Below are 23,382 nucleotides of genomic sequence, written 5' to 3'. Positions count from 1 at the left end.
CATGCACGCCACAGATCGAGCGCCGTCAATTCACGGTCGCCTTTGATCTGGGAAACGAATGGCCGTCGTCAGAGGCAGTAGGGTGTCTGGTAAATGAAGCACCGGATTTTTTGATTATGCAAATTCTTCGGTTGAGGAGAACCGCGTGTGGACTGAACCTCCCCACTGGAAGCCTGACAACTCACGAAGCCCCAAAAGCCAAAATCTGCAGTCGAGTCTGGAGATGTTTACGGACTAGCGCAGCATCCACAGAGCAACGTGTTTTCCCAGCGAGTTAGTGTCATCAGAAGACAGTAAAATGCAAAGCATTGTTGCTCTCTGCTGCTGGCTCTCCTTGGAGTGACAACCGTTCCAATATGGTACATTACAACCTCCCCCCCCCAAGCCTGCCCCCGTGTGCCACGTGATGACTTTCTGATTTGTGGTCCTGTTTTTAGCAAACACTCCTGAGGGAAATTCTCGAGAGGCCATTATGCAAATACACAGGTGCATGCCAAGACCAAATAACTGAGCTCCTGCCTCCAAGTACTTCAAGATGCCTCCCCAGCCTGCTCCTATAGTGTTCGGAGACGCGCCAGGAACATGTGGGTGGAAGCTTCGGACAGCCAAAGGGGGGGCCTGCGTGTCCACGTCCGTCAAGAAAAGCATTTTTATTTTATTTTATCTTTTCAGAAGGAGAAAGAAGAGGTTTTACACGCACACTCCATCACAGGCTATTGGGCATGACTCAGGAAGCAAACATCTAATCATGGCTTTCACGTTTGCATAAATCGGGACGCTGAGAGGGCTGTCAGGAACGCGTCGATCTCGGGGGGGCGAGGGGGGGGAAAGGAAGCCTGAAGTTTCCAGCAGAGATTGTTCCCCCCCCCCCCACCCCCCTCAAAAGATTGATTTCTGTGACTTGCCCAGGCCGCAGCACGCAAGCAGCACGTTCTAATCATTCAGGGTTTCGTTTTTTTTTTTCCTTAAGCGTTCAGTTTTTATTCGTCAGGTGCGCGGGCGGGATGAGGAAACGCTGAGATGGAGCAGATCCAATGCGGCATACTTCGCTGTGAAGTGCGGAGAGGCTGCGTGATTGAAAAGCGGCTCTGCGTCGTGTCCTGATGTTCGACAGCCTCGCGGTCAGGGCCGCGCTCGCCACACGTGGAGCCATCGCCCCCTTGTGTCCGTAAGGCGAAAGGATACGTTGGAAGTTTATTTGCTCGGTGAATCAATGTCACTCACACCCCCAATTTTTTTTGTGTTTTTTTTTTTTAGTTTTCGTGTTGTCTTTAAAGACTTGGAGAAACACTGGAAATAATTCCAGTGTTTCTTTGTTCCACTTTCTATTGCGCAACCAAACACGGCACAAGAAACTGAACTCCAAATTATATTCATTATAAAACAGCTTTTTCAATGTTTCTTTTGTCAAGGGCCAGAGTATTGATATTTTATATCATAAACACATATTTTATTTAATGCATCCCCCCTGCACAATAAATTATTAGATCCTGCAAAAGTAGAACGTCATGTGAAAGTTCTTCATTAATGTCGAGAAACTAGATCAAAGTTAATAAAACGCAGTCCAGGTCTTGGTTTATGATTGTAAAAAGTGTGTGTGTGCGTGTCTGTGTGTCTGCGTGTGTGTGCGTGATCAATCACTCAGCGCCAAACGCAATCCAAACATGATGCTCTAAGAATGAGATTGGCCGACAAGAATTCTGTCAGTTATGCTTTTATTCCCATAAACAAAAGGGCCCGCAGTGCAGAGAGTCTTTAACATTCATCGGCAAAGAATGCCATTAAAAAAAAACAACAACAGAAAATGAAAAAAAACAAACAAAAACGAGTAGGTACCTGCCAACTTCACGCTTATGGGCAAATACTTCACACTATTTACACTGCTAAAAAGTCTCAGTCGAGTCGTCTAACGCACGGACACACCTAACGTAAAAACGGAGGAGCAGAAGCTCGCGGGAAGCGAGATGTCAGACAAAGTAAAAAAAAAAAAAAAAAAAAGCAGGTTCGAACTCCTCCTTTTGTTTTTCATGATCAGAACCTACATTGTGTCTTGTTCCCACTCTAGCGAAACACATCGGCATCTGGCGTCTGTGCCGAAAAACAGCCTTTCATCGAAACATTGTTCAATAAGCACTTATCACGTTCTCACAGCTCTCCTCGGGTAAACATTGCACAACCCAAAACATCGCAGTACAAACCTCTTCACACGGTTAAAAAACAAAACATATTTTTTAAAAAAAGACAGAAAAGAGAGCGGCCAAATTTAATCTGAAACAATTAGTTATGACGTCCGCTGTCGTGTAAGCAGAGCTGCGTGCACGGCATGAGGAGAAAACTCTCCACAGCGCCGAGTGAGACGCACAATAACACGCAAATCGGGTTCTTATTTAGGACAATCAGACCTTAATCAGGGGGTTCATTCGCTTTTGAGTTAAAAAAAAATCACAACCTCCCTCGACGCCGTGCGAGCAGGTTGACCGACAGCTCGGGCGCTACATTTCCAAAACGTCTAATGAACGCGTAAACTCCGAGAGTGAAAGAAACGCTACACAATTATCAGGGGAGAGGGGAAAAACCTCTGTTGGCTCAGGTTACTGACGGTACTGACGGCACCACGGACACATTTTTTTTCGAAGATGACATAAAAGGATGTGGCGAGCGCTTAACATACTCGACTTTTACGGAGGATGTGAGGAGATATGGCTAAAGGTCGTGGGGTCAAAGGAAGGAAGGAGGCAACTCGGAGCCCGGGGCGCAAAGTTGGCGCGGGGGGGGATTCTGAGGTAAGACCCACGGAAGGTAGAGGAAGCATCCACACCACATACATAGACACGAATGTCATATGTATGCGTGTGTGTATGCACTCTCCTCAACATCCAACTAGCACTCGCGTCCACAGTGACCCCTGCAGGCAGGAGTAGGAAAGTCAGAACACATTTACAGCCCATTGCTCCCCTCCGCTTCTCCCTGGGTACAATCTGAGGCAAAGGGGGGCGTGAATAAGGCAAGTTAGGAAAAAATAAATAAAAATACGAAAAAAACAAAACAAACATTTTCCCGCTCCAGAGAGTCACAGACAAGGTTGACACAAACAGAACTCCAAGACGTGAATAAGTTACACGTACATATAAACAATAGAAATGACCTGGCTGCGCATTTAAAAACCCCATTCATTTATGACGACCCCCCCCCCCCGCCTCCACCCCCACCCACCTCCAACAACGAAAACAGATGAAAAAAACAAAGCAAATGTGCAGCAACAAAGAAATCCCTTAACCGCAAACGTCAAATCAAAAAAAGAAGTCGGAAGGTCACCAGACGCAAAAAAAAAGAAAAAAACCCAGTGTATACACACTATGTACATTTATCCAAGTAAAAGTGTGGCTTTCCATATTTACATACACACATGTCAGTCCCTGATTGGTTAAGGCCAAAGTGCTGCGGATGCACGCATCGCATGTGGGCCGCCGCGCTTAAGTTTTCCTCAGTTTTGCAAAATGTGAAAGAAGCGGTTACACTACCATGCTGAAGGTGTCTTCGCGTCTAACCTAGGCCTCCAGCAGGTCCTTTCTCTGTCGGAATTTCTTTTTTCTTTTTTTTTTTACAAAAGCAATATATTCTATGTACATTCAGTAGTATTAGACTTGACACGACTGAGTCCTGCTCTCAGAAAAGCCCACTGGTCCCGCCGCTACCGACCTCTCTTCCTGAGAGAGGGAAGCTACTCGGAGTCGGGGAGATTCTTCGCAACCGACGGGCGCCTGCTGAATAGAGATGAACGTTTACAGCGCTCGCTTCCCCTCCTCCCGTACCCCTGCGCCAGTGCCCGCCGACCGGAGGAGTCAGAGCATGCCGAAGCCCTCGCTGCCCTCACTGATGGCCAGCTTCAGCATCTTGTGCAGCTCCTCGTAGGAGTCGTACGTGGGGAGGCACAGCTGGTTGAAACTGGACAGGAGGAGAAGAAGAGGCAGCCGACATTTAGGTTCGAGTCGTTGTGTTGCGTTGCGTTGTGTTTTACAGGACGCTTTTAAGTATTTCTCTTTTATCGCTTTTATGTATACACTTGTATTCCTGTGAAGCACTTTGGAAACTGGTGCTGGTTGTTGTGAAGCGCTAAATAAATAAATGTTGACTGAATGATTGATGATTCAAGGCTGGAGTGTTTCAACAGACAACATTCACCAAGTCCAAAACGCAAGATGTTGATTCTTAGCAGCTTTCAGGAAAAGAGTTTTTGGACACATGTTGAAATGTTACTCAATCTCAGATTTGATCGTGAAATCTTTGCAGGAAATTGTTTTTGGTGCAAATGATTTTTGTTTTATGTTAATGACAAAGACAAAAACAAATCTGTTAGTATAGACCACAGTGGAAATGCTGAACCAATATTGATGCTGAGCCAATATTGATATTCCTGATCCCCTGTGGGTCAGACAGTGTTTGGCACAGAAAGCAAAACAGAGGTTCCCCAGCGTTGCTGATAACTGGCAAGTCTTGAACTCGGAAACAAGTCAAGGACAGCGTGAGGGTGTCAATGTAGTTGTGCTATTGGCTCAGGGACAAATTTAAATATTATGAACAGTTTGGACTGTTCATAATATTTTTTTGATGTGATTATTCTTCCACGATGTTTGTGTACCATCATTCCCAGAAGAATCGTGAGAGACAGATTCCTCTGCTGCTTTGATGCTGATATACTGGCAAGTGTAATAAAAAAACGAATCAAATATCTCAGTCTCCTGATGTCTCCACATACGCCAACCATGTCACGCGACTCTTTGTGTACCTCATTTGACCTGCAACCATGTTTCTATTTGGAGTGTTATCTGCACTGCAGCTTCAGTTTGCGCAAAAGACAACGACAAAGCATTGAGCTTTGGGGAAAATCGGACCTCTGGCGTAGAACCTCACGCGTCTTTCTACTCACCACGTGTGTGCAGTGGGCAGGGTGCTGTGCGTCGGTGCGGCGATGATCTGGAAGGAGGGGCAGAGGGTGTTGAATCCTCCGGGGGGCAGCTGGGAGGAGCCGGTGGTGAACTGCAACAGACGGGCCAACTCTTCCTGAGTGAAGCTGGACACCACGGCCCAGAACCACTTCATCACCTGCGAGACAGAAACACAGCGACGCTCAGACACGTTCGCTACAGCCCGGCGCTGCCGCCGCGGTCGCACCTCCTCGCGACTGACCTTCTCCCTGAAGTGCCACGAGCCTCCGACAATCACGGCGTGGGCCTTGAAGTCCTGAACGTTGATGTCGCCGGTGCCGCACATTAACAGCTGAGGGAGGAGGAGACGAACGGAGAAGCTTAGAATTCCTGCGGCAGCAGCAGCGGCTTGAGCAGCAAGAGGGCTTTTTGTTATTTGCGCCACACGTACCTCCAACTCGTTCTCATCAAATATGGCGAGGAGGTTTTCCGGAACCAGTTCGTTCAAACCTGCAATCAATCAGGAAGTGATCCCCCCCATTGAGGTGCACGTTCACCTGAGCTCGCTGATGAAAGACGCTGTTGTGTGACACAAAGGAAGACAAACACGGGTCGGGGCTGCAGCTGCGCCCGCGGTGCTTACCTTTCAGGAAGTGCTCCACCTCGTCCCTCACCTGGCTGGCCAGCCTGTACTGGGCCAGCAGGTTGAGATAATGCATCTTGTTTTCATTGGTAACGGCGATCTGAGCTCCCCCCGATATGAGCTCCACCACCTGTGAGGGGAACAAGGGTCAGGACAATAGGAGCCGGCTGTAAGGTGCGCGTGAAATCGAGACCAGACGTGAAAGCAAACACTGAGGAAACAGTCATTAGCTGAAAGGCTTAGCTGGACGCAGGGACGACCACTCGGCATAGCTGCACCTCTTAGTGAAGGTCGTCTCACCTTCTCCAGCTGCCCCGACTTGCTGTACTTTTCCTCGGCGAACACCAGGTCCATCTCGCTCACGTCATTGTTTAAGATGAAGCAGACTTTAGTTTTGTAGAACTCCTGATCGTCCGTCTCGAAATACTGAGAGTAGGAGGAAAAAAAATAAAGTGAAAACAGTGGGTTGTGACGTTTTTAAAATAAACATAACACTTCATTTTTTAGCGGGAGAGACAAAAAGATGGCTGGGGAGCGAGTCGGCTCTCGGCTTTGAAATCTTAGGAAGTGGGATAAACAGCAAAACATGCCGGCTTGTTCTCTATGGAATAAATACAGCCGAGAGCCGCATCGGGTTTCTTGGCTTTGAGGGGAACGTTAATGTGATTAGACAGAGCGGCTAACGGCACGGGGTAAACAATCCAAGCACGGCGGGGGCTGTGTTCCATACCTTGTAGTTCATCCTGAGGCCGATGATTTGGGCCAAGAAGGAGCGTGTGAAGCGAGCCCGCACCAGCTGCTTGTAGGCGCCGCCCAGCGCCGATTCGTACAGACACTTGCCCACAATGCGACCGGCAAACTCGTACATTTTGAGTCGCAGGTGGGCCGGCCGCTCGGCGTTGGGGTGCACCTGGAACACAGCAAGGAAGCTCTTTCCAAAAGGCGACGAAAGGTCATTTTATTAATGCGGCTTAAACTTTTAAAAAAAAGCTCAAACTCACAAGGCCCTGGTTGTTGTCGCTAAAGCGGGTGAACAGGTGGTTGGAGGTATCAAAGAGAGTCTTGCAGATCAGCTCGAACCACTCCCTGCGAGGCCCTCCCCAGTCCAGAGCTGCAGGAGGAAGAAAAATACATTTTTACCACCATGTCCACCATTACATTTGGATTTGTTTGTAGTTATACGTACCGATTTCATTATTTTAATGCTCTTTTAAAGTGTCTTTGAGTTTTCAGAAAAGGGCTATACAAATAAAATGTATTACGATTATTATTAACATAATAAAGGGCCAGAGTGTAGCATTTACAGGGATCCCTCGGTATAAAACTATTTAGTTACTGAGTCGTTAACTTAAAGTAATCAAATAGTATGAGATCACATCACATGAGAAAGATGTGAGATCAATGCGGACATCAGAAAACACAGATTCCCAGCTATAACCGACGTGGCCTACTATTAGCCTGCAATATGCTTTCTTACCACTAGATGCTACTAAATCTTACAGAGTGAACACTTCCTACTGTGTCTCTGACTTAAGACGAGGAGAGGAGTTTTAAGTGACGCTTCCCACAAGAGTGAAAAACACCCGTACCTTCCTCATCCTGGAACACAACCTCAAAGTTCTTGCTCCAGTCTGACACAGAGAAGTTCCTTGTGGCCTTCAGGGACTGTGAAAGAGGGAGAGTCACAGTTGAGCGTGAAAAGTCAGGACGCAGCTCGAGAGTCACCGTGAGAAGCCAGTTTCTCTACCACTGGTGCAGAAAACGAAGGAGCGCTCACTGAATCGAGGATGAAGTGACGGGTGATCTTTAGGCAGGTCTTGGTGCGAGGTTTCTTTGAGTGAATGTGCCTGAGTTCCCGCTGAAAGAAGTTCACCTTGTCCTGGAACGTTTCCGAGCCGCCTGCGGACAACACGGCGCAACGATTACAGCCGCGCATCACACAAAGACAAAAGGGGGTTCGAGTAACCGCGCTGGACGTGGACGAACCAATGTTCTTGTGTAGGAAGCGGATGAAGGTTGCGGCCATGATGTTCCGGTCTTTGCAGCTGAGCTCCACGGGAGGCTGGATGCCATCATCCACCACCAGAGTCAGGTACTTATGGATGGGGTCGGGACCACAGTAGGTGAACTGTGAAGGCAACAGTGAGCCCGTGAGATAAAAGAAGGCGGAAGTGACATCTTGCAAGGATTTGTCAGACCCGCTTACCTTCGTTCCCGGACAAACGCGAAAAGTAAAAAGGCGCCACGGAATTATCTTCAGGTAGAACTCCTTGACGGATAGTTGCTGTTGAAACAGGGAAGATTGTATCGGCATTACAACACACGCTGGTTGAAAATCCCGCATGGTAAATGAAGCCAGTCTGTGCGTGAGGTGTTAACCGTATACCTTTGGCGATATGTAACAGTAGACCTTTTTTGGTTTCTTGACCTTCTCGGGTTGTCCCTCCACAGGAGAGTCGTGCTCCTCCTCTTCCTCTCCCATGGAAGGCCTCCTCTGAGGAGCCAGCAGAGAGGAGGCCGGCAACTGCCACGAGGAACCGCTGTAGTTCCCACTGTTGTAAAGGTACGCCTCAAAGTAGATGCTTATGCCCGGAGTGGAGACATTCTTCTCCACACAGGCCTTCTCATTCTCTGCAACATGAAGAGACACTCAATTACATTTTAGCATATTCAGCATGAAAAGAAATCACTGTGTGCCGTGGGGCAGCGCGAAGAGGACGCTCACCATTGAGAACAATAATGTCAAACTCCCCGTTGCTGAGCAGCTGGTCCTTGTAGGAGATGCGGGTCCTGAAACAGCCGGTCCTCCTCAGGGTCAGTCTGAGCAGGACCTGGCACTGCTGCTTGTTCAGAGAAACGGACTTACTGTAGTACTCTTCTAGACTGTCGTCATCCACGGTGCCCAGCTGGAGGAACAGACAGATAAAAAATACTTGAATTCGTCCCAGCTCACATTTCTGGGAGGCAGCTGCACTCTAGGTTTGGCAACCGTCCCCGCAAGACTGAAGCGATTGGGTTGTTCCTATTTTTTTTTAGCACAATTAAATGTTCACATGGCAGCATAAAAGCTCACAGAAAGAGTTGTACTCACCGAGTGCACGTGGACGCTGTAGTTGGCTTCGTCTGTGAGGGATGTGGAGTTACTGGTGGGGTTTCCGTATTCGTCCCTGGGCTCAATCTGCAAAATGTGCTGCTGGCCGTTTGTTAGCACCAAGGTGGAGAAGTGGTAGGCTATCTTGGTTTTCGATGGGACGACAGTGCCTGTGGAGCGCAAGAGGAGAGAAAAGACAAACACTGAGCAAATGATTCTTCCCTAAAACAGAAGCTGGATGTCGGGCTGGGCGATTTTGGACAAAACTAAAAACTCAATTTTTTTCTCTGAAAACTCGATTTTCTATTTAAATTTTTTGTAAAACTACAACACAGTGGAATAAAGTATTTCAAACGTGATCTTTATTTCTTAAAGAAAAATAGCAAACAAATTTTCCTATTGGGAATGAAGTGCATCTTTCAGTTGCACTTCATTCCTCCTTGGGTTTAATGAAGTGACAACATTTACAGTCTTGACTAATCTCTGACTAAACAAAGACGGATCCCTTGGGATTAATGAAGTGACAACCTCACTGTCACCAAACTTCACTTGAAAATGAACAGGTTCTTCATAAACAAAGATTCTGTTCACTTTTTTGGGAGAAAAGTGAAAACGTAAGAATCAAACACAAATGAATCCCTTGTGGATCATCTTGAACGACAATGAATGAATAAAGTGCAAAACCCTCACATTCTGTAAAATAGACATATGGAGGCGCACAGCCCGGAAGCATGCGAGAAGAAAATCCATTTTAAGATTTTCCTTTTTGAACATTGTCTTGACTAATACATTTAAAATCCATTAATCGCACAGCCCTAGCTGGATGTGAAACGGATCGAGATCAAATTCACACCTGGCTGGAAAATCTTGTAATAGGGGCTGTAGGCCACGTTGAGGCCGCCCAGCTTCACAGCGACCTCGTAGCGGCCCGCCTTGCGCACGGTGAAGGCCACTTTGACCACGTTGGACTCCGGCTCCTGCAGAACCTCCTGCGTAACGGGGATGTCCAGCGCCAGCTCGATGTGGGTGATGTTGACCCTCAGTCCCACGGGCCGGTGGGCAGGGAAAGGCTGTCCGTTCTTATAGAACAGCTGCAAGGGGCGAGATGAGAAGTAGCAGAAGTCAAGACCTGCCCGCTCGATTTTCTCCACATCAGAGTTATGAAGTGGGTGACAAAAGTTATCGACCGTCACCTGGACTCTGAAGCTCATCGTCTGCCCCACTTCCTGCGGTTCCTTCCAATCCCAGGACACCTTGCAGGAGCGCGGGTCCAGGTAGTTGCCGCGGACATAGTCGTAGATGCTGCGGTCACCGCGTCGCCCCGGATCCTCATTTTGCAGGAAGCTGACAACTCTTGCTGCAAGCTCGCAGAGGAACTTGATGGTGAAGACAAACGCTATGATGGAAACAGTAATTCCACCTGCGGCGGCAAGAAGGAGGAAGCAGCAAAGATAGAGCGAGGGCATGAGCGAGCGCTTGCTACCACGTTGGCTACTTTCAGCTCTCGCCGGTCGAGCCTGTTGCCAATGTGCGCACACTTGAGAGACAACCAGCCGTAGGGACGTAAAAGAGGCAAAGCAGGACTTACCAATCACGTAAAACATGAGGTCCCTTATCAAAAAGCACAGTGCCACAGTACAGCCAAATAGGAGAGCACCCGCTGAAAGGAAAAGTGAGTTTATCAATACCGACATGTCAAAACTCACTTCCTGATCTCAAGCTAGTTCAAGCTAGTTTTATGATCTTTGAGCACAGGAGGTTTTTTCCTTGGTGTGGACATGCACGTTGTCAGCACGGTTGCTATTTTTAAACTGTGGCATGGAATTTGAAAACCGCACCCAAAGAATAGTTGATTTTAGTTTCACTTCAAGTAATAATTAACCTTTAGAAAATAAATTCTTGTTCAGTGCTCAGCGACACTCGAGTCGAGTTTTCCTGATTATTTAAGCGGGAAGTTCTCATGAACTCACCGGCGGACCACTTCTCATTCAGACGCCTCTCAGCAAGGCTGTGCACCAGCCGGATCTCGTAGTCCTGGTCACGAGTCTCCCTGGAGGTCTGGAGGATCTTGATGCCTGTAGACAGCCGTATGTAGTCCTCGTAGTAGTAGCCCCAGGCAGCTAGAGACAGCTGCAGTTGACTGTCGAACCGCGACAGGTCATCCAGATTCACACAACCCAACGTCTTCAGTCTGCAGCAGAATTCAAGAGTGACACCGTTGAGACACCTCGTCTCCGTATCCTGAACCAGAGCGCCGCCTGAAGTGAGCACAACAGGCTGTTCTATGTGCAAGATAAACATCAAGTCGGGTCAGAAACGCCTCATTGAGAGCAAACCTCGTCTTTTGCTGAACTTGTTGGTTGAGTCAACACAGAACAGTGAAGCAGAGAAGCCTTGCGTCTCACAAAGAACAAAAGCAGAAAAAAGTCCAGCAGAAAATGAACATGTGAACGCCTTTAATGGGGGCGATGTGCCTCTTTCTTTACAAGCTGGGAAGCTTCTGACAATCGTGCCCTGGGAATCATTTAAATAACCTTTAATTCTGTGAGCAATATAAATGCATTACTGATCAAAAAATACATGTCTACATTTTAAATCCAGCATGTAAAATTCTTACAAGCTTTGAACAATAAAACAAAGCAATTCCTCAACAGCAGGACCCGTCTACCTACCAGAAATTAATGTTATTACAGCCGTGGGGCACAGTTTTGTTTGCTTTAATTATTTCACTGTATAAATTTATTCATTCTTTTTACTACACTCAATATTAAAAAAAAAAAAAAAAAAAAAGTCACGAGGAATCAGCTTGAAGATCTTTAGAGACACAAAGTCCAGAAAATTTAACACAATCTTGTGCTGACAGAATGAGTCAGTGAACTTAAGTTTGGCCACAAAGTGAACAGCAAACGCTGCAATGAAGATATGAATAAAGACATTGTTAGTGTGGCAGCCTTGACCTTAAAAACCTGCATCACTTTGTACCCTACCACAAATGTTTTACTTGGAAAAAAAACATTAGCATGCGTTTAAGAAAAACCAGACCTCAAGGTGTTTTCTAATCCGTAGCCGATGATTGCGCTCCACCGGCACGCACGCACAAACATCTGCATTGCTTGTGTGGCATTACAATAACGATCCCTGAAGAACACCCTCCACTGCAGTGACCCTGGGAAACACTGCAGCCTCGCAAGCTCATCGTCAGCAAAGTCAGCCAACCGTATTAGCAGAGGGTGCCCTCAAGTGGACGGAAACAAACAAGGCCGACAAGAGGCAGCAATTTACCGTGGCGGGAATAATTAAAGACGTTGAAAAAAAAAAAAAAGGAAAAAAAAAAAAAGGCAACACGACAAAATGAAACATTGATGACACAACAAGCGACAGTGTGTTGACTTACGTATGGTAGAAGTGCTCCAGGTTCTGAGAACAGAGCCACTCCTGGAAGGCGAAGTCTCGCAGCAGCTGGATGTGAGCCTCTGCAATCTCCCTCCAGCGCCGCTGTTCCTTCACCACCTCTTCAAGACGGCTCAGCACGCTCAAACTCAGTTCCTCCAGCGTCTGTACATCTGAGTGAATTCAGATTTTAAGAAATAAAGACATAAATATGCAAAGCACACATCTACTTGCATAGTTGGCAGTGAGCCCAAGTACAGACATAATATAAATAACATACACAAAGTCTGGACTGTTTTGTTTCCCCCTTTGAATATTCCTTTAATAAATCCCATTTATTAGAAATACATGGGCAGTTCTGCCAACCCATTAAAACAATTTATGATACAGTTACCACATCAGCCATAAGGCCACATAGAATTTCCAAGCAACTCACCCTCAAATAAATGTCCGTACTGAGAGAGTCTGTGCCCTTGAAGCCATTCCTCAATCTGACTTTCTTTCCCTTTCTTCCACCGCACCTCCCAGAAGAAGATCCACAACACAGAGCAGAGGAAGAAGGTCAGGAAGAAGCGGCGGTCCATCAGACCATCTTTCAGCCTTCACTCGGATTCCCGCGTCCCCAGAAGAAAAAAAAAAGTGTCTCTCACCAGGAGGACAGCGAGTCAAAGTCCCCTACAAATGAGAGTAGAAATTACAGACGGTGACTAACTTGGTGAGCATATAGGACATAGACTGAAGCTGACACGGCAAACAGCAGAGTGTCGGAAAGACAGGACGTCATCAAGCAAGCATGAATATTTTAGGTGCCAGCTTAGAGAAGCCTGAGGAGATCAGAGAATAACATTACAATCAATAACAGCAGCTGTGAAATATACATTAGGAACCAGGCTGAATAAAAAACAAAAACAAAACAAAACAAAACAGAATGAACAAATAATCTGCTTGGAAACAAGCGAGACGAAGAACAAGAAAACAGCAGCTCGATTTCGGATACCCGGTAAGCTGGTTAGACGGTTTAGCAAAGGTGTCCAACGGTTGCACCCGGCCGCTGCAAATCGCTTAAAATGAAATAAAATAAAATGAAATAAATAAATAAAATAAATAAAAATAAATAAATAAAAAAAGACACGGTTCGACACACACAACCTATTCAATCACTCGGCGTTGGTTTGATTTACTTAAGAAAAAGGTGTCTTGCATTGATGGCTTAAAATAAGATTTTTGACAATAAATAAAGAGCTGGTTTAAATGGCCCCGGCGATGCCGCAACATCAACAAACGCCGCCGGTGTGTTGACACCGGTGGCGCAAGGTAAAGGTGGAGGCTAACCTCACGAGTTGCTACCATTCTATTGACAGATGCGGCGAACAGGAACATACCGCTAGCCGAGTTAGCCAACAATACCAACGTTATTTCAGGACAAGGGTGACTGACCTGCAGCGGCTCTTAAAGTGCACACCCAAACATGCCAAGCATACAGCGACTGCAACGGCACAAGTGCGCAAAGCTCGAGTGTAAACGTACCGTAACCTTTTATGTGTCGCACAAAGCGGTGGGTGCTCCTACCCCCACCAGTTAGCTTGTCAAACACAAAAATGCGCAGAAAGGCAGAAAGGGGGGGGATGTCGCGTTTTGATGACGTCACAAGTGCGTCGACCACACAGAAACACACGAGGGGAAAGGGAATACGTTCTTACGGCAAAAAAGACCTACAGCTCTCAATATAAACAATGGTGCGTATTTTTCTGTTTGTTAAACTAACACACACGTTTTATTTACAAGTGATGTTATTGTCTGTGCGTGAAGTCCAAGAAACTTTAGGGTAGGCAAGCAACCGAGCTAAGAAAGCAGGACTAGCGCTTTCACGTTAGCGATCGAACGACGAGCACTCTCGTTACAAACAAAACTCTTGAAAGTTGTTTCCAATCCGTAAGCATTGATTAAATCTAACAACTATTAAACATTAAAGAACACATTAATGGAATTACATCGGCCGTGGTCTCGTCTTCAGAGGCTGCCGTGATGGGAATAAGATTGCTTCTCGCAGCCAGCTAATAGCATGTTTGTTTTGAAACCTTTTGGAACATCACTTTTGCCTCTTAACATCTTTGACTAGTCGGTTTACCGTTTCAGTTCATTTCATTGACTTTCTAGTTGATACACTTTATGTTAAACCAATACTATGTGATGTATAATGATGAGACTGTGATATCTAGGTTGATTCTAATTTCTGTACCATGAAACTCTTATTCAAGGGGAAGCAACAAACGAAGAGGTTTGCCGCGATGAAGAGAATGATCAGTCCGAAAGATCAAAGATTGTAAGTGTCCTATATCTGTCCCATAATCCAGATACTTTCCTCCGTTTATTTTAACACAACAAAGCTAAAACTAAGCACATGTTTGCCAAATAGAAAAGAAAAGGACCGCGCCAAACCCAAAGAGAAAAAGAAGAAAGATCCTTCGGAGCTAAAGGAAAGAGAAGTGTAAGTTGGTAAAAAAGAAAAAAAAAATATGTAAAATTGTATGAGAACTTGTTGTTAATGGGTATCATAATATTTTTTATTTCTTTGCCCAGGACAAAATACCCATCATGCCTGTTCTTCCAGTACAACACTCAGCTTGGTCCACCGTACCACATTCTTGTCGACACTAACTTTATCAACTTTTCCATCAAGGCCAAATTAGATGTTGTTCAGTCTATGATGGACTGTCTGTACGCAAAATGTAAGTACTAGAGTTACTTTTATGGTTGTTATTGTTATAAATAGGAGCAAATATGTTTGTTTCCTTCTTAAATATTATGTTTAACAATACAGAAATAGCAAAGCAATTCATTTTTATTCCATCCTTTCCAGGTATTCCATGTATCACAGACTGTGTAATGGCTGAGATCGAAAAGCTTGGAATGAAGTACAGAGTCGCACTCAGGTAGGAACTGCAAATCTTGGAAATGCAACAAGAGTGTAATAAAGTTTCACTGTAGCAATGTTTACCGTAACAATTATATGGATATTGTTTTTGCAGGATAGCCAAGGACTCAAGATTTGAGCGGCTACCATGTGCACACAAGGGAACCTACGCTGATGACTGCTTAGTGCAAAGGGTCACACAGGTATCTTGCTTTCGTGTTCTGACGCAACCCTGGTCATGCGTCTACCTAATGTTCACTCCTGGCATTGATTTAGTGTGGTCTGCAGCGATTATAACTATTATTATTATAACAGAGCCCTGACACCAATGTGTGTGATGTTATTGTGATAAATGTTGTATTTATTGCAGAAATTATACAATTATACAGTTCAGTTAAACATTAAATGTTAAACACTATTTGTCTAAACACTTAAAAAAAAGATACAGTTGTGATGGTCTTTGACTGTAAATCACACATAATAATGAAATAGGTTTGTTGGCTGCAACCTTGATCCTTTTTGTTCAAAGTCACCATGGCCTTGTGAAGCCTGCACCTCTTGACCTGGGTTCGCATCATGTGGTCTGTCAAGTGTGTGCCAAAGAGTCAAATGATGCTCCATGTCATTGGCTCTGACTCCCATGTGATTAAAGGAAGAGTGCAGCCACTGTTGCCATGCTCTCTAGCTTCGCCTTGGGTTTCACAGTTCTTCGAGGTCATGTTGTTGTTTTACTTCATATTGTACTCCTCTGAACCCTGATGGTTTTTACCAACAGTAACCACGGAAGAGTCACCTTGCGTGAACTTCTGGTGTAAAAAGAGTTGTTATTTTGTGATTTATGTCGGATGTGAATGTTTGGCTTCTAATTGCACCGTTTCTCCCCAGCACAAGTGTTACATCCTAGCAACTGTGGACAGAGACTTAAAGAGGAGGATCAGGAAGATCCCGGGGGTGCCAATTATGTACATCTCTAACCACAGGTAACTACCTCCAGGCAGTACATGATTACCATGACTGGAATATACAGATGCTTTTCATGACTCAAGCTGAAGGAGAAAATTTTAAACTATGGATAGTGCCTTCTGTTATATATACTGATATTGTCCCCGCCTCCCTCCTCTCCTCAGGTACAATATTGAACGGATGCCTGATGACTATGGTGCTCCAAGGTTTTAATGTTTCTGCAGCTGAAACAAACCTGTAAACTGCTTTAGTTGTTCTGTTTAATATCACTTTTCAGATATGTAATAATCTTTTTAAAATTTGAGGTTGGTATTTCTTTCTTTCTTAAATAGCCTCAAGTTTTGTGGTTCTAATTATTTGACATGGACGAGAATAAATGCTTGCATATTCTCTGTGTCTCCAATTCCTTAATCGCTGTGGGTTACATTGTATTAGATCCCCTGTGGTTCATGTTTTGCATCGTTTGTCTTCTGTGTTTTACATTTTAATTATTTAGAAGTAGTAAATTAAATTAATAATTTAGCACAAATATGAATAATAATGGTGGGTTTTACTAAGAGGTAAAAACACTTGAGTCTCAAGCCACGTCATTTAAAACGTTTTTCTTCCCTCGTGTTCTTCGTGTTGTATCGTAAATGCATGGCAAATATTATACATCGTTCAAAAAACAAACAAAAACCCTTGCTAAATCTTTGGGCATCTTTCGGAGTGCACCTGAATGCAGCATTTGTCACGGCTTGAGATCACGGGCTGCGTACGGAGCATGCGCAGTGGGGAGAGCTCTGGGAGTGTCTCGCTGTGCGTGAAGCGGAGCGGCCGCAGCAGCAGTTCGGTGAAGGCGAGGGAGCATCTGCATGAACAATGAGGCGCCGCGGCCGGCTGGGATGGAGGCGAGCGGAGCAGGAGAGGAGCTGAAGCCGAGCAGAGTCGAAGGGGACGGACGGGATTGAAAAACGGCAGCGGCGATCCTCGGGGTGTGTGATGTGAATGACCTCTGACGGTACTAGCGAAATTAGTCCTTTCTATTATAATGCTGTCTGCGCGGTCAATCCGCTTACAGTCTGGAAGTGACGCCTTGAGGGGTGTGTTGGTTTACCGATGAACTTTCAAACCAACCGTCCTCTTATTAAATATAGGCCACACGCTAATTGGCGATTTTATCACTAATATTTGCCTATCAAACGACACTAAGTTGAATAAAGCGTTGCATCATTCCTGGATTTTTCTAATTCCAAACAGTTCTTTTCCCTTTCCTTTCCTTTTTTTTTTTTTTTAAAAGACTTAACGAGAGACACCAGTCTTCTGTTTTGGCCTCACCGATCTGATCGGGGAGGACTCCACAGCGCCGACTGTCGTTCTGCCACACGCCCCTGGGTATCATGAGCTGTCCATCTGTTGTGGAAAACCCCTCCTTGAACCTGCGAGCTGATTAAGCCGGACATCAGCCTGGTGAGCGTGGCCCTGGGTGTTATGGCGAGTTCTGCATGCGAGTCGAATGCGCACATTTCCTGTGATTTAAGACAACCGTTTGCAGTTGATCTCTTAGAATAAATAAATGTATTTTATTTTTTTAAATGGTTGTGCAGAGTCAGCGATGTCTTTCGAGGTTATTAAGGCTGTGTTTTTGTGCAACTGAGGTGGCCAAACCACGAGTCTAATAATAGTAACAAGAAGAAAAAAAAATAAGCAGTGAAGATAGACTTTACAGCTTCACGGGATTTAAAGACAATGAAGTATTGTAATTTCTATTACTACCATTACTACTATTAAGCAGCAGCAGAAGTAGTTGTATTCATTCATACATTTTACATATGGCTTATTTCCCTCTCCACCTTTTCAGTGCTACCTCAAGGCAGTGCCACTGCTGACACGGAATGCAGATCTGCCCGTAACGCAGCACTAGTTTTCCTTGTAGCTTTCCTGCCGACGGAAGGATGCTGAGCGCGGCGGTCTGCTCGGTGCAGCAGGAGAGGGACGAGGAGCCGGAGGATGACGGCGAGGAGGAGCTGAGGGACGGAGGGCTGCCCTGCAACGTGAACAGGGGCGGCTTCCCGGTGGACGAGGAGACCTGGGACCGGATGTGGCGTCACGTGGCTCGAATACATCCCAGCGGCGAGCACCTGGAGAAGGAGATCCGGGGCGCCACCGACCTGCCTAAGGTAAAGGAACTGGGGAGTGAATAAACGCATTGTCAGAAGGACACAAGACTCTGAAGCTCAAGTACTCCACCTTTCTCCAAATTTAAAATAGTTTTATCACACTTTTTTACATCATTATACATAACATAACCCATGCACACATCAATGGTTCTTTTTATTCGATCTCCCATGGCAATGTCACAGCAGTGGAGATAAAGCTTATTTAAACAGAGACTTGCACACATGACTACGCTGTCTGTTCACAATGAATATTGGGTTTGTCTGAGGATAATGCAGTTTGTTTGGATGCTCTGTGGCACAGATTCCACCACCGAGTGTGCCTACATACCAACCCACCACCACCATCCCACAGCGACTGGAAGCCATACAGAAATACATCAGGGATTTGCAGTATCCTTACAGTACAACTGGATGGTCTGGTTTGAGCTGAACTTGATGGAAGTGATGGAAGTAAAGAAATATGTTCAGAAGATGTTTCTGTTGGTCGTGTAAGGTATTTGTCTATAGGAAGCATGTAAACCACTGAAAATTGAGCAAATAGTTCTCGGACGTGACAGAAATATGTCATGTACAGCTATCAATAACATTATTGTCTGTTGACAAATTCAAGCCCACTTCAGAAACACGGGGATGCCCTTTTAATGAACCGCTATATTTCAGAAGTCCCAGTAATAGTGCTGACAAACATCCGCAAAATCCCACTGACCCACTGTTTTCACACACTTGGATTAATATGGGGCAGACAATAGGAAGTAGGCCAGTGTAGATTCTAAATTAAGCCTGATTTCCAGTCAGGGCAGAGATTCATCCATAATTAACCAACAGACTATGAATATCACAAAGCCGTTTAAGGGCTTGTCCCTCCTCCCCCGCTGCATCCTGTGTAGAGTTCTCTCCCTGTTGTTCTGTGACCTTAACAGTTTCCTACAGGTACAATCACACGGGTACGCAGTTTTTTGAAATTAAGAAGAGCCGTCCCCTGACTGCGTAAGCACTTGTTTTCTTATCTCTTATCCGGGGCTGATCATCAATGAGGGTCTCAGGACTAACAGCTGCAGAAACTGGATGTTGAAGACATGTCAAGCGCGATCAGGACTGCAAACGTCTGATCCTCTGAAATTAGCACGGCAGGCATGCAGATGATTGATGAACCCACAATAACATCTATCAGATGTGATATTCTGGTATTTCTTTTTAAACGCTGCTCAGATTCTGCTATTTATATAAAAGCGTTTGGCACAAAACGTTGGCCCACCCACATGGCAATATGAATATGCTGTTCCCACAGAGGGACCATGCATGCCTTCATAGCACAACAACTATGTTCATTAAGAACGGGGGAGAAAATAATAGGTTGTCAACTTCTTTAAAAAAAAAAAAAAAAAAATGGTGTCAATCAAAATCTGCCATCCATATCTTTGCCACCTGAGCCTGAGAACATCCCTGTGTCTTGCTTTATTAGATCCAGCAGGACTTTATCTCCTTGTCTAAATGAAAAATGTTCCTGTTTTTTTTTTTTTACATAACCAATCATCCTGTCTGGATGTCCTATGTCGTGGGCGGGTGAGCAGAAAAAACAAACTTTGCTTTTGACTGTTCTGCCCAGGTTGATGGACATTGCTAAAGAGATGACGCGGGAGGCTCTGCCAATCAAATGCCTGGAGGCGGTGATCCTTGGGATGTATCCTTACAACAGCCAATCATGATGCATGCTATTTAACAGGTCCCATTTTTTAGCAGAGAAAACAGCGTATTTAGCCCTCTGTTCGCAGCCTCCTGCTCTGTTGGCCGTGGCATGTGTTTCGAGGGGGATACAGCAAAAAGCCTCTAACAAAAGCATGCTATTGTTAGTGTACAGCGAGAACTGGGTGCGTTTCACTAGCTGGGGAAAGGTATCAGTTCCCTTTGTGATGTCAGACTCGGCTGATTCTGCAGAGTTGTATGTTTTAGCACATACAAAAGCACAGTTAACAAAAGAAAAGAATGATGGCCGTTTCTGGGGCGTTCAGTCTCAGATAAGAGACATATTTAGAAGGAAACACTTCTCATCATGAGGGACCTTTAAGCCTTTTCACATGTTCTATCTTTATATTTTGCCCAAGAGTCTAAAACCATTGGTCTTTGACCCGCATCGGCGCAGTTACCTCACCAACAACATGCCCGGCGTGGAGCGTTTCCCCCTCAGCTTCCAGTCTCAGTTCTCAGGGAACCACTTCCACCACATCGTGCTCGGGGTCCACAGCGGCGGGCGCTTTGGCGCGCTGGGCATCAGCCGGCGGGAGGACCTCATGTTCAAGCCCCTGGAACTGCGGACGCTGATGGACTTGGTGCTGGACTTCGAGGCGGCCTACAGGGGCTACTGGCACAGGCTGCACAAGATCCGGATCGGGCAGTACGTGTCCCACGACCCCCACAGCGTGGAGCAGATCGAGTGGAAGCACTCCGTCCTGGACGTGGAGAAGCTGAGCCGCGAGGAGCTGCGGAAAGAGCTGGAGAGGCACACGCGAGACATGAGACTCAAGGTGCGCTGGGAGGTTTCCGTCACTTATGTTGAAGCCACCGTAGCACCAACAAGCAACAATATCAATGCAGAGCTGCTTTTTTTTTTAATGTTAAGCTTCCACTAGGTAGATAGATAGAACCTTTTTCCAAGGGCAAATAAGGTTGAAATGTAAATCAAAAGGCTGCAAATAAAAGACAGCCATACAATTTTTATTTAAATTTTATTTATTTTGCTGAGTTTTTTTTTTGTTTTCATTTGAAATTCAATTTTGCATGCTTGAGTTAGCAAAACTTGTTTGGGTCCTCGTAAAAAATGTTTACTGTTATATCTGGAGGAAGAGTTTTTCCAATAAATATCAATGTCGGCCCACGACTTTGTCCAAGTTTGAAACTTTGTGGTTTTGTGTGTTTGTAGATTGGAAAGCCCGTGCCGCCCTCTCCCACCAAAGACAGGAGGAACAGCATGGGCTCGCCCCTGCACAAAGGACCAGGCAGCCCCTTGCGCAGGATCAGCCGCGCCGAGAGACGGTATGACCAATCACGCGCTTCTTTAAAAATACCAGCTGGGTCAACGATAAGTAAGGTTTTCATTTGTGCATCTGGGGAAAAAAAAACAAAAAAACATCCCGCTGATGTCTCACGGCCAACAGGAAGTCATAGTTCCCCTCCCTCACGTGGGACATACTCACTTGCCTCGCTGCTTATTCTTTTTTTTTTCTTTGTCTCTGTTCTGTCGCAGTCCCTCCGGTGAGAAGAAGAACTTGGAACAGAAGCCTTCCGGCGACATGAGCGGATACCAGATCAGAGTCTGAGAAGTGGGGGAACCCTCCCGCTCAGTCACAAGGTTCAACGAGGTTCCACTCTTGGTTCCCGTTCACAGACACTGGCTTGTTCACAGGGCGCGGAGATGAATCGGTCACCAGCAGCTTCTCCTTCTCCGAACAAACACCTCATTCAGCCTCACCCCGCTAGAAGCGTTTCCTGGCGCCGCACTGTGGATAGTCACTACAGCTGGCCGTCTTCACTAACCACACAAAGGGGTGAAACGTAAGATTTTTTTTTCCATAACTGCAGGCATTTTCTTCCGATGTCAACTCAGCAAGAACTGACTCCTGCCTTGGGCCGATAACAATGACGTCGATACATGCGAAGGCGCCACCGGACACGTCGTAGGTTTGTGTGCTCTTTTATAAATTGCCCAGCGAAATGCTCTTAAAGCTCGTCTGCAATCTGTGTCGTCGTACTGTAAGTGTGCTGCTGATATGCGTAATGTAATTTTAAATCCACTTAGTCTCTGCTGGGTAGCAGATGCTTGTGTTGTGACTAGTTTGCTGACCACTACCCTTGTGCCTTGACGGAACATTCGAAGAGAACATAAGGAACATTTTTATTGCATATTTCAGTTCAAATCAGTGTTAAGCCGAATGAAGTATGAGGATAATGAAAAAAAATGAGAACCTTAAAAATGACCTAGAATAGTTACAAAATCACTTAAAGCAACGCAGCTAATCGACAACCTCATCTGCATTTTCTGTAGATGTAAAGAAACAACACATTTGTATGTACAGTGTATGAAATGCTTTTGCATTTTTATTTTTTTTTAACTTTTTATTTGTAGCAACTTGATCTTGATCTTCACTTGCCTTAAGTGGTGTCCATGCGTCTGATTTCCATCCAAGGTGTAAAGAAGATGTTTGCAGCACTTTTACCCTGCATTTCGTATTTCAATCACATATTTTAATCAGGTTCTTTGTCGTTTTATACTTCAGTTTTTGTTAGTGATCAGTGGACCTTTTAAATAGTCACACACACACTTTAAAACCTTCAAACAACTTCATTACAATGTGTGGGGCACTGTGCGGCCCAGTGAGACCATTTCATTTCAATTTTATGCAACACAATCTTTTTTGTACAAACAGACTGTTGTGTCACTGGATTATAATAAAGGATCACCTTGTGGTAACTCGACGTAGTTTTGCGGTGCACATTAAAGCCACACCCAGTGCTGTGATGTCATAAAGGGCATACATACCTCTGTCAGGTTAGTGACAATACTTCCAGACAGTTTCTGCAACTCCTCCGAGGTTACGTTCCAGCCACCTTGTTCAACAAAGCATCGGTCTTAGCAGGGAGCTGTTAGTGTTAGGAGAGTCTTTATAAGAGGGTTGAATCTCTTATTGGGATTTTTATTTATGGTCACATAATGAAAAAAATCTGAGGTAGGTTTTAGCCTTCAGGAGACTATGCAGATAACTAAATTGAATTCATCTTACTTAAATTTCCCATCCATTCATTTTCGATACCCACTTTTTCCCGAGCTCAGGATCATGGGGGTCTGCTGGAGCCTCTCCCAGCTGTCAAAGGGCGAAGCCAGGGTGTCACCAGTTCATCGCAGGGCCACATGCAGACAACCACTCAGGGCCACATGCAGACAACCACTCACACCCACAGACACACCTACGGACAATTTAGAATTTCCAATTCACCTCACGTACATGTTTTTGGATTGTGGGTGGAAGCCGAAGAGAACCCACGCTGACACAGGGAGAACGTGCGAACTCCACACAGAAACGCCCAGAATCGAATCGACAACCTTCTTGCTGCGAGGCGGCAGTCCTAACCACTGCGCCACCGTGTCGCCCCTTAAAATTTCCTCAATTTAAACTGAAAGATAAACTTTCCTCAGTTTAAAAAGGAAATTATGACTAATTATCTAACACTAAGTTATCTGGCAGGGACTGGCCCTGATTCCCTGTGAGCTTACATTCCAAACTTGACACAGGTTGTTGCTTGCT

General features: G+C 45.4%; 3 protein-coding genes across 8 annotated transcripts; 2 read left to right on the top strand and 1 right to left on the bottom strand.

The window, feature by feature from the left end:
* Window positions 1-1,698: 1,698 nt before the first annotated feature.
* Window positions 1,699-13,577, bottom strand: arel1 (apoptosis resistant E3 ubiquitin protein ligase 1). 2 transcript variants are annotated; one of them, XM_076018263.1, is made up of 22 exons: window positions 13,487-13,577; window positions 12,486-12,724; window positions 12,054-12,222; window positions 10,630-10,850; window positions 10,248-10,319; window positions 9,853-10,079; window positions 9,513-9,750; window positions 8,660-8,829; window positions 8,294-8,474; window positions 7,955-8,199; window positions 7,775-7,852; window positions 7,555-7,696; window positions 7,346-7,467; window positions 7,158-7,233; window positions 6,570-6,679; window positions 6,299-6,478; window positions 5,869-5,994; window positions 5,569-5,698; window positions 5,377-5,435; window positions 5,188-5,277; window positions 4,928-5,103; window positions 1,699-3,945 (listed from the first exon to the last, which is right to left on the bottom strand). In XM_076018263.1, exons 2-22 carry the CDS (start codon window positions 12,631-12,633, stop codon window positions 3,843-3,845), a joined length of 3,063 nt encoding a protein of 1,020 aa, XP_075874378.1. In that variant the 5' UTR covers window positions 12,634-12,724; window positions 13,487-13,577; the 3' UTR covers window positions 1,699-3,842. The 2 variants fall into 2 exon arrangements, with proteins under 2 accessions (XP_075874378.1, XP_075874376.1); XM_076018261.1 differs by lacking the exon at window positions 13,487-13,577 and adding an exon at window positions 13,047-13,110.
* A 91-nt stretch (window positions 13,578-13,668) lies between these two features.
* Window positions 13,669-16,316, top strand: fcf1 (FCF1 rRNA-processing protein). Its single transcript, XM_076018272.1, has 8 exons — window positions 13,669-13,785; window positions 14,308-14,372; window positions 14,466-14,537; window positions 14,630-14,778; window positions 14,910-14,982; window positions 15,079-15,166; window positions 15,849-15,943; window positions 16,091-16,316. The coding sequence occupies exons 1-8, from the start codon at window positions 13,783-13,785 to the stop codon at window positions 16,137-16,139; spliced, it is 594 nt and encodes a 197-aa protein (XP_075874387.1). The 5' UTR covers window positions 13,669-13,782; the 3' UTR covers window positions 16,140-16,316.
* A 275-nt stretch (window positions 16,317-16,591) lies between these two features.
* Window positions 16,592-22,553, top strand: vash1 (vasohibin 1). Of its 5 annotated transcripts, XR_012926047.1 has the most exons (11): window positions 16,592-16,900; window positions 17,206-17,375; window positions 17,767-18,085; window positions 18,387-18,475; window positions 19,016-19,072; window positions 19,692-19,766; window positions 20,226-20,607; window positions 21,003-21,115; window positions 21,327-21,431; window positions 21,662-21,760; window positions 22,206-22,553. XR_012926047.1 is itself a non-coding variant. In XM_076018270.1 (10 exons), exons 3-9 carry the CDS (start codon window positions 17,861-17,863, stop codon window positions 21,397-21,399), a joined length of 1,014 nt encoding a protein of 337 aa, XP_075874385.1. In that variant the 5' UTR covers window positions 16,592-16,900; window positions 17,206-17,375; window positions 17,767-17,860; the 3' UTR covers window positions 21,400-21,431; window positions 21,662-22,553. The 5 variants fall into 5 exon arrangements, 3 of the variants coding, with proteins under 3 accessions (XP_075874385.1, XP_075874383.1, XP_075874384.1); XM_076018270.1 differs by having other exon boundaries at window positions 21,662-22,553; XR_012926046.1 differs by having other exon boundaries at window positions 16,594-16,900; window positions 21,327-21,760.
* Window positions 22,554-23,382: the final 829 nt, after the last annotated feature.

This window comes from Nelusetta ayraudi, unplaced genomic scaffold (assembly GCF_046127955.1).
Source record: "Nelusetta ayraudi isolate G7.1 ecotype Tasmania unplaced genomic scaffold, CSIRO-AGI_Nayr_v1 ptg000007l, whole genome shotgun sequence".
Classification (NCBI taxonomy): domain Eukaryota; kingdom Metazoa; phylum Chordata; class Actinopteri; order Tetraodontiformes; family Monacanthidae; genus Nelusetta; species Nelusetta ayraudi.
Note: the sequence above shows the minus strand (reverse complement) of the source record. Positions and strands in the feature narration are given on the sequence as shown.

Bases quoted from the DNA above. Each gene is read 5' to 3' on its own strand.
- arel1 (XM_076018263.1), bottom strand. From the start codon at position 12,633: ATGGACCGCCGCTTCTTCCTGACCTTCTTCCTCTGCTCTGTGTTGTGG. The intron at 7,468-7,554 runs GTTCGTCCACGT...TGTTGTCCGCAG, and splicing joins CTTCCTACACAAGAACATTG to GCGGCTCGGAAACGTTCCAG. The intron at 5,699-5,868 runs GTGAGACGACCT...TTCCCCTCACAG, and splicing joins AGTCGGGGCAGCTGGAGAAG to GTGGTGGAGCTCATATCGGG.
- fcf1 (XM_076018272.1), top strand. The intron at 14,373-14,465 runs GTAAGTGTCCTA...TTTGCCAAATAG, and splicing joins AGTCCGAAAGATCAAAGATT to AAAAGAAAAGGACCGCGCCA. The intron at 15,944-16,090 runs GTAACTACCTCC...TCCTCTCCTCAG, and splicing joins ATGTACATCTCTAACCACAG to GTACAATATTGAACGGATGC.
- vash1 (XM_076018270.1), top strand. From the start codon at position 17,861: ATGCTGAGCGCGGCGGTCTGCTCGGTGCAGCAGGAGAGGGACGAGGAG. The intron at 18,086-18,386 runs GTAAAGGAACTG...TCTGTGGCACAG, and splicing joins GCGCCACCGACCTGCCTAAG to ATTCCACCACCGAGTGTGCC. The intron at 19,767-20,225 runs GTATCCTTACAA...GCATCGGCGCAG, and splicing joins GAGGCGGTGATCCTTGGGAT to TTACCTCACCAACAACATGC.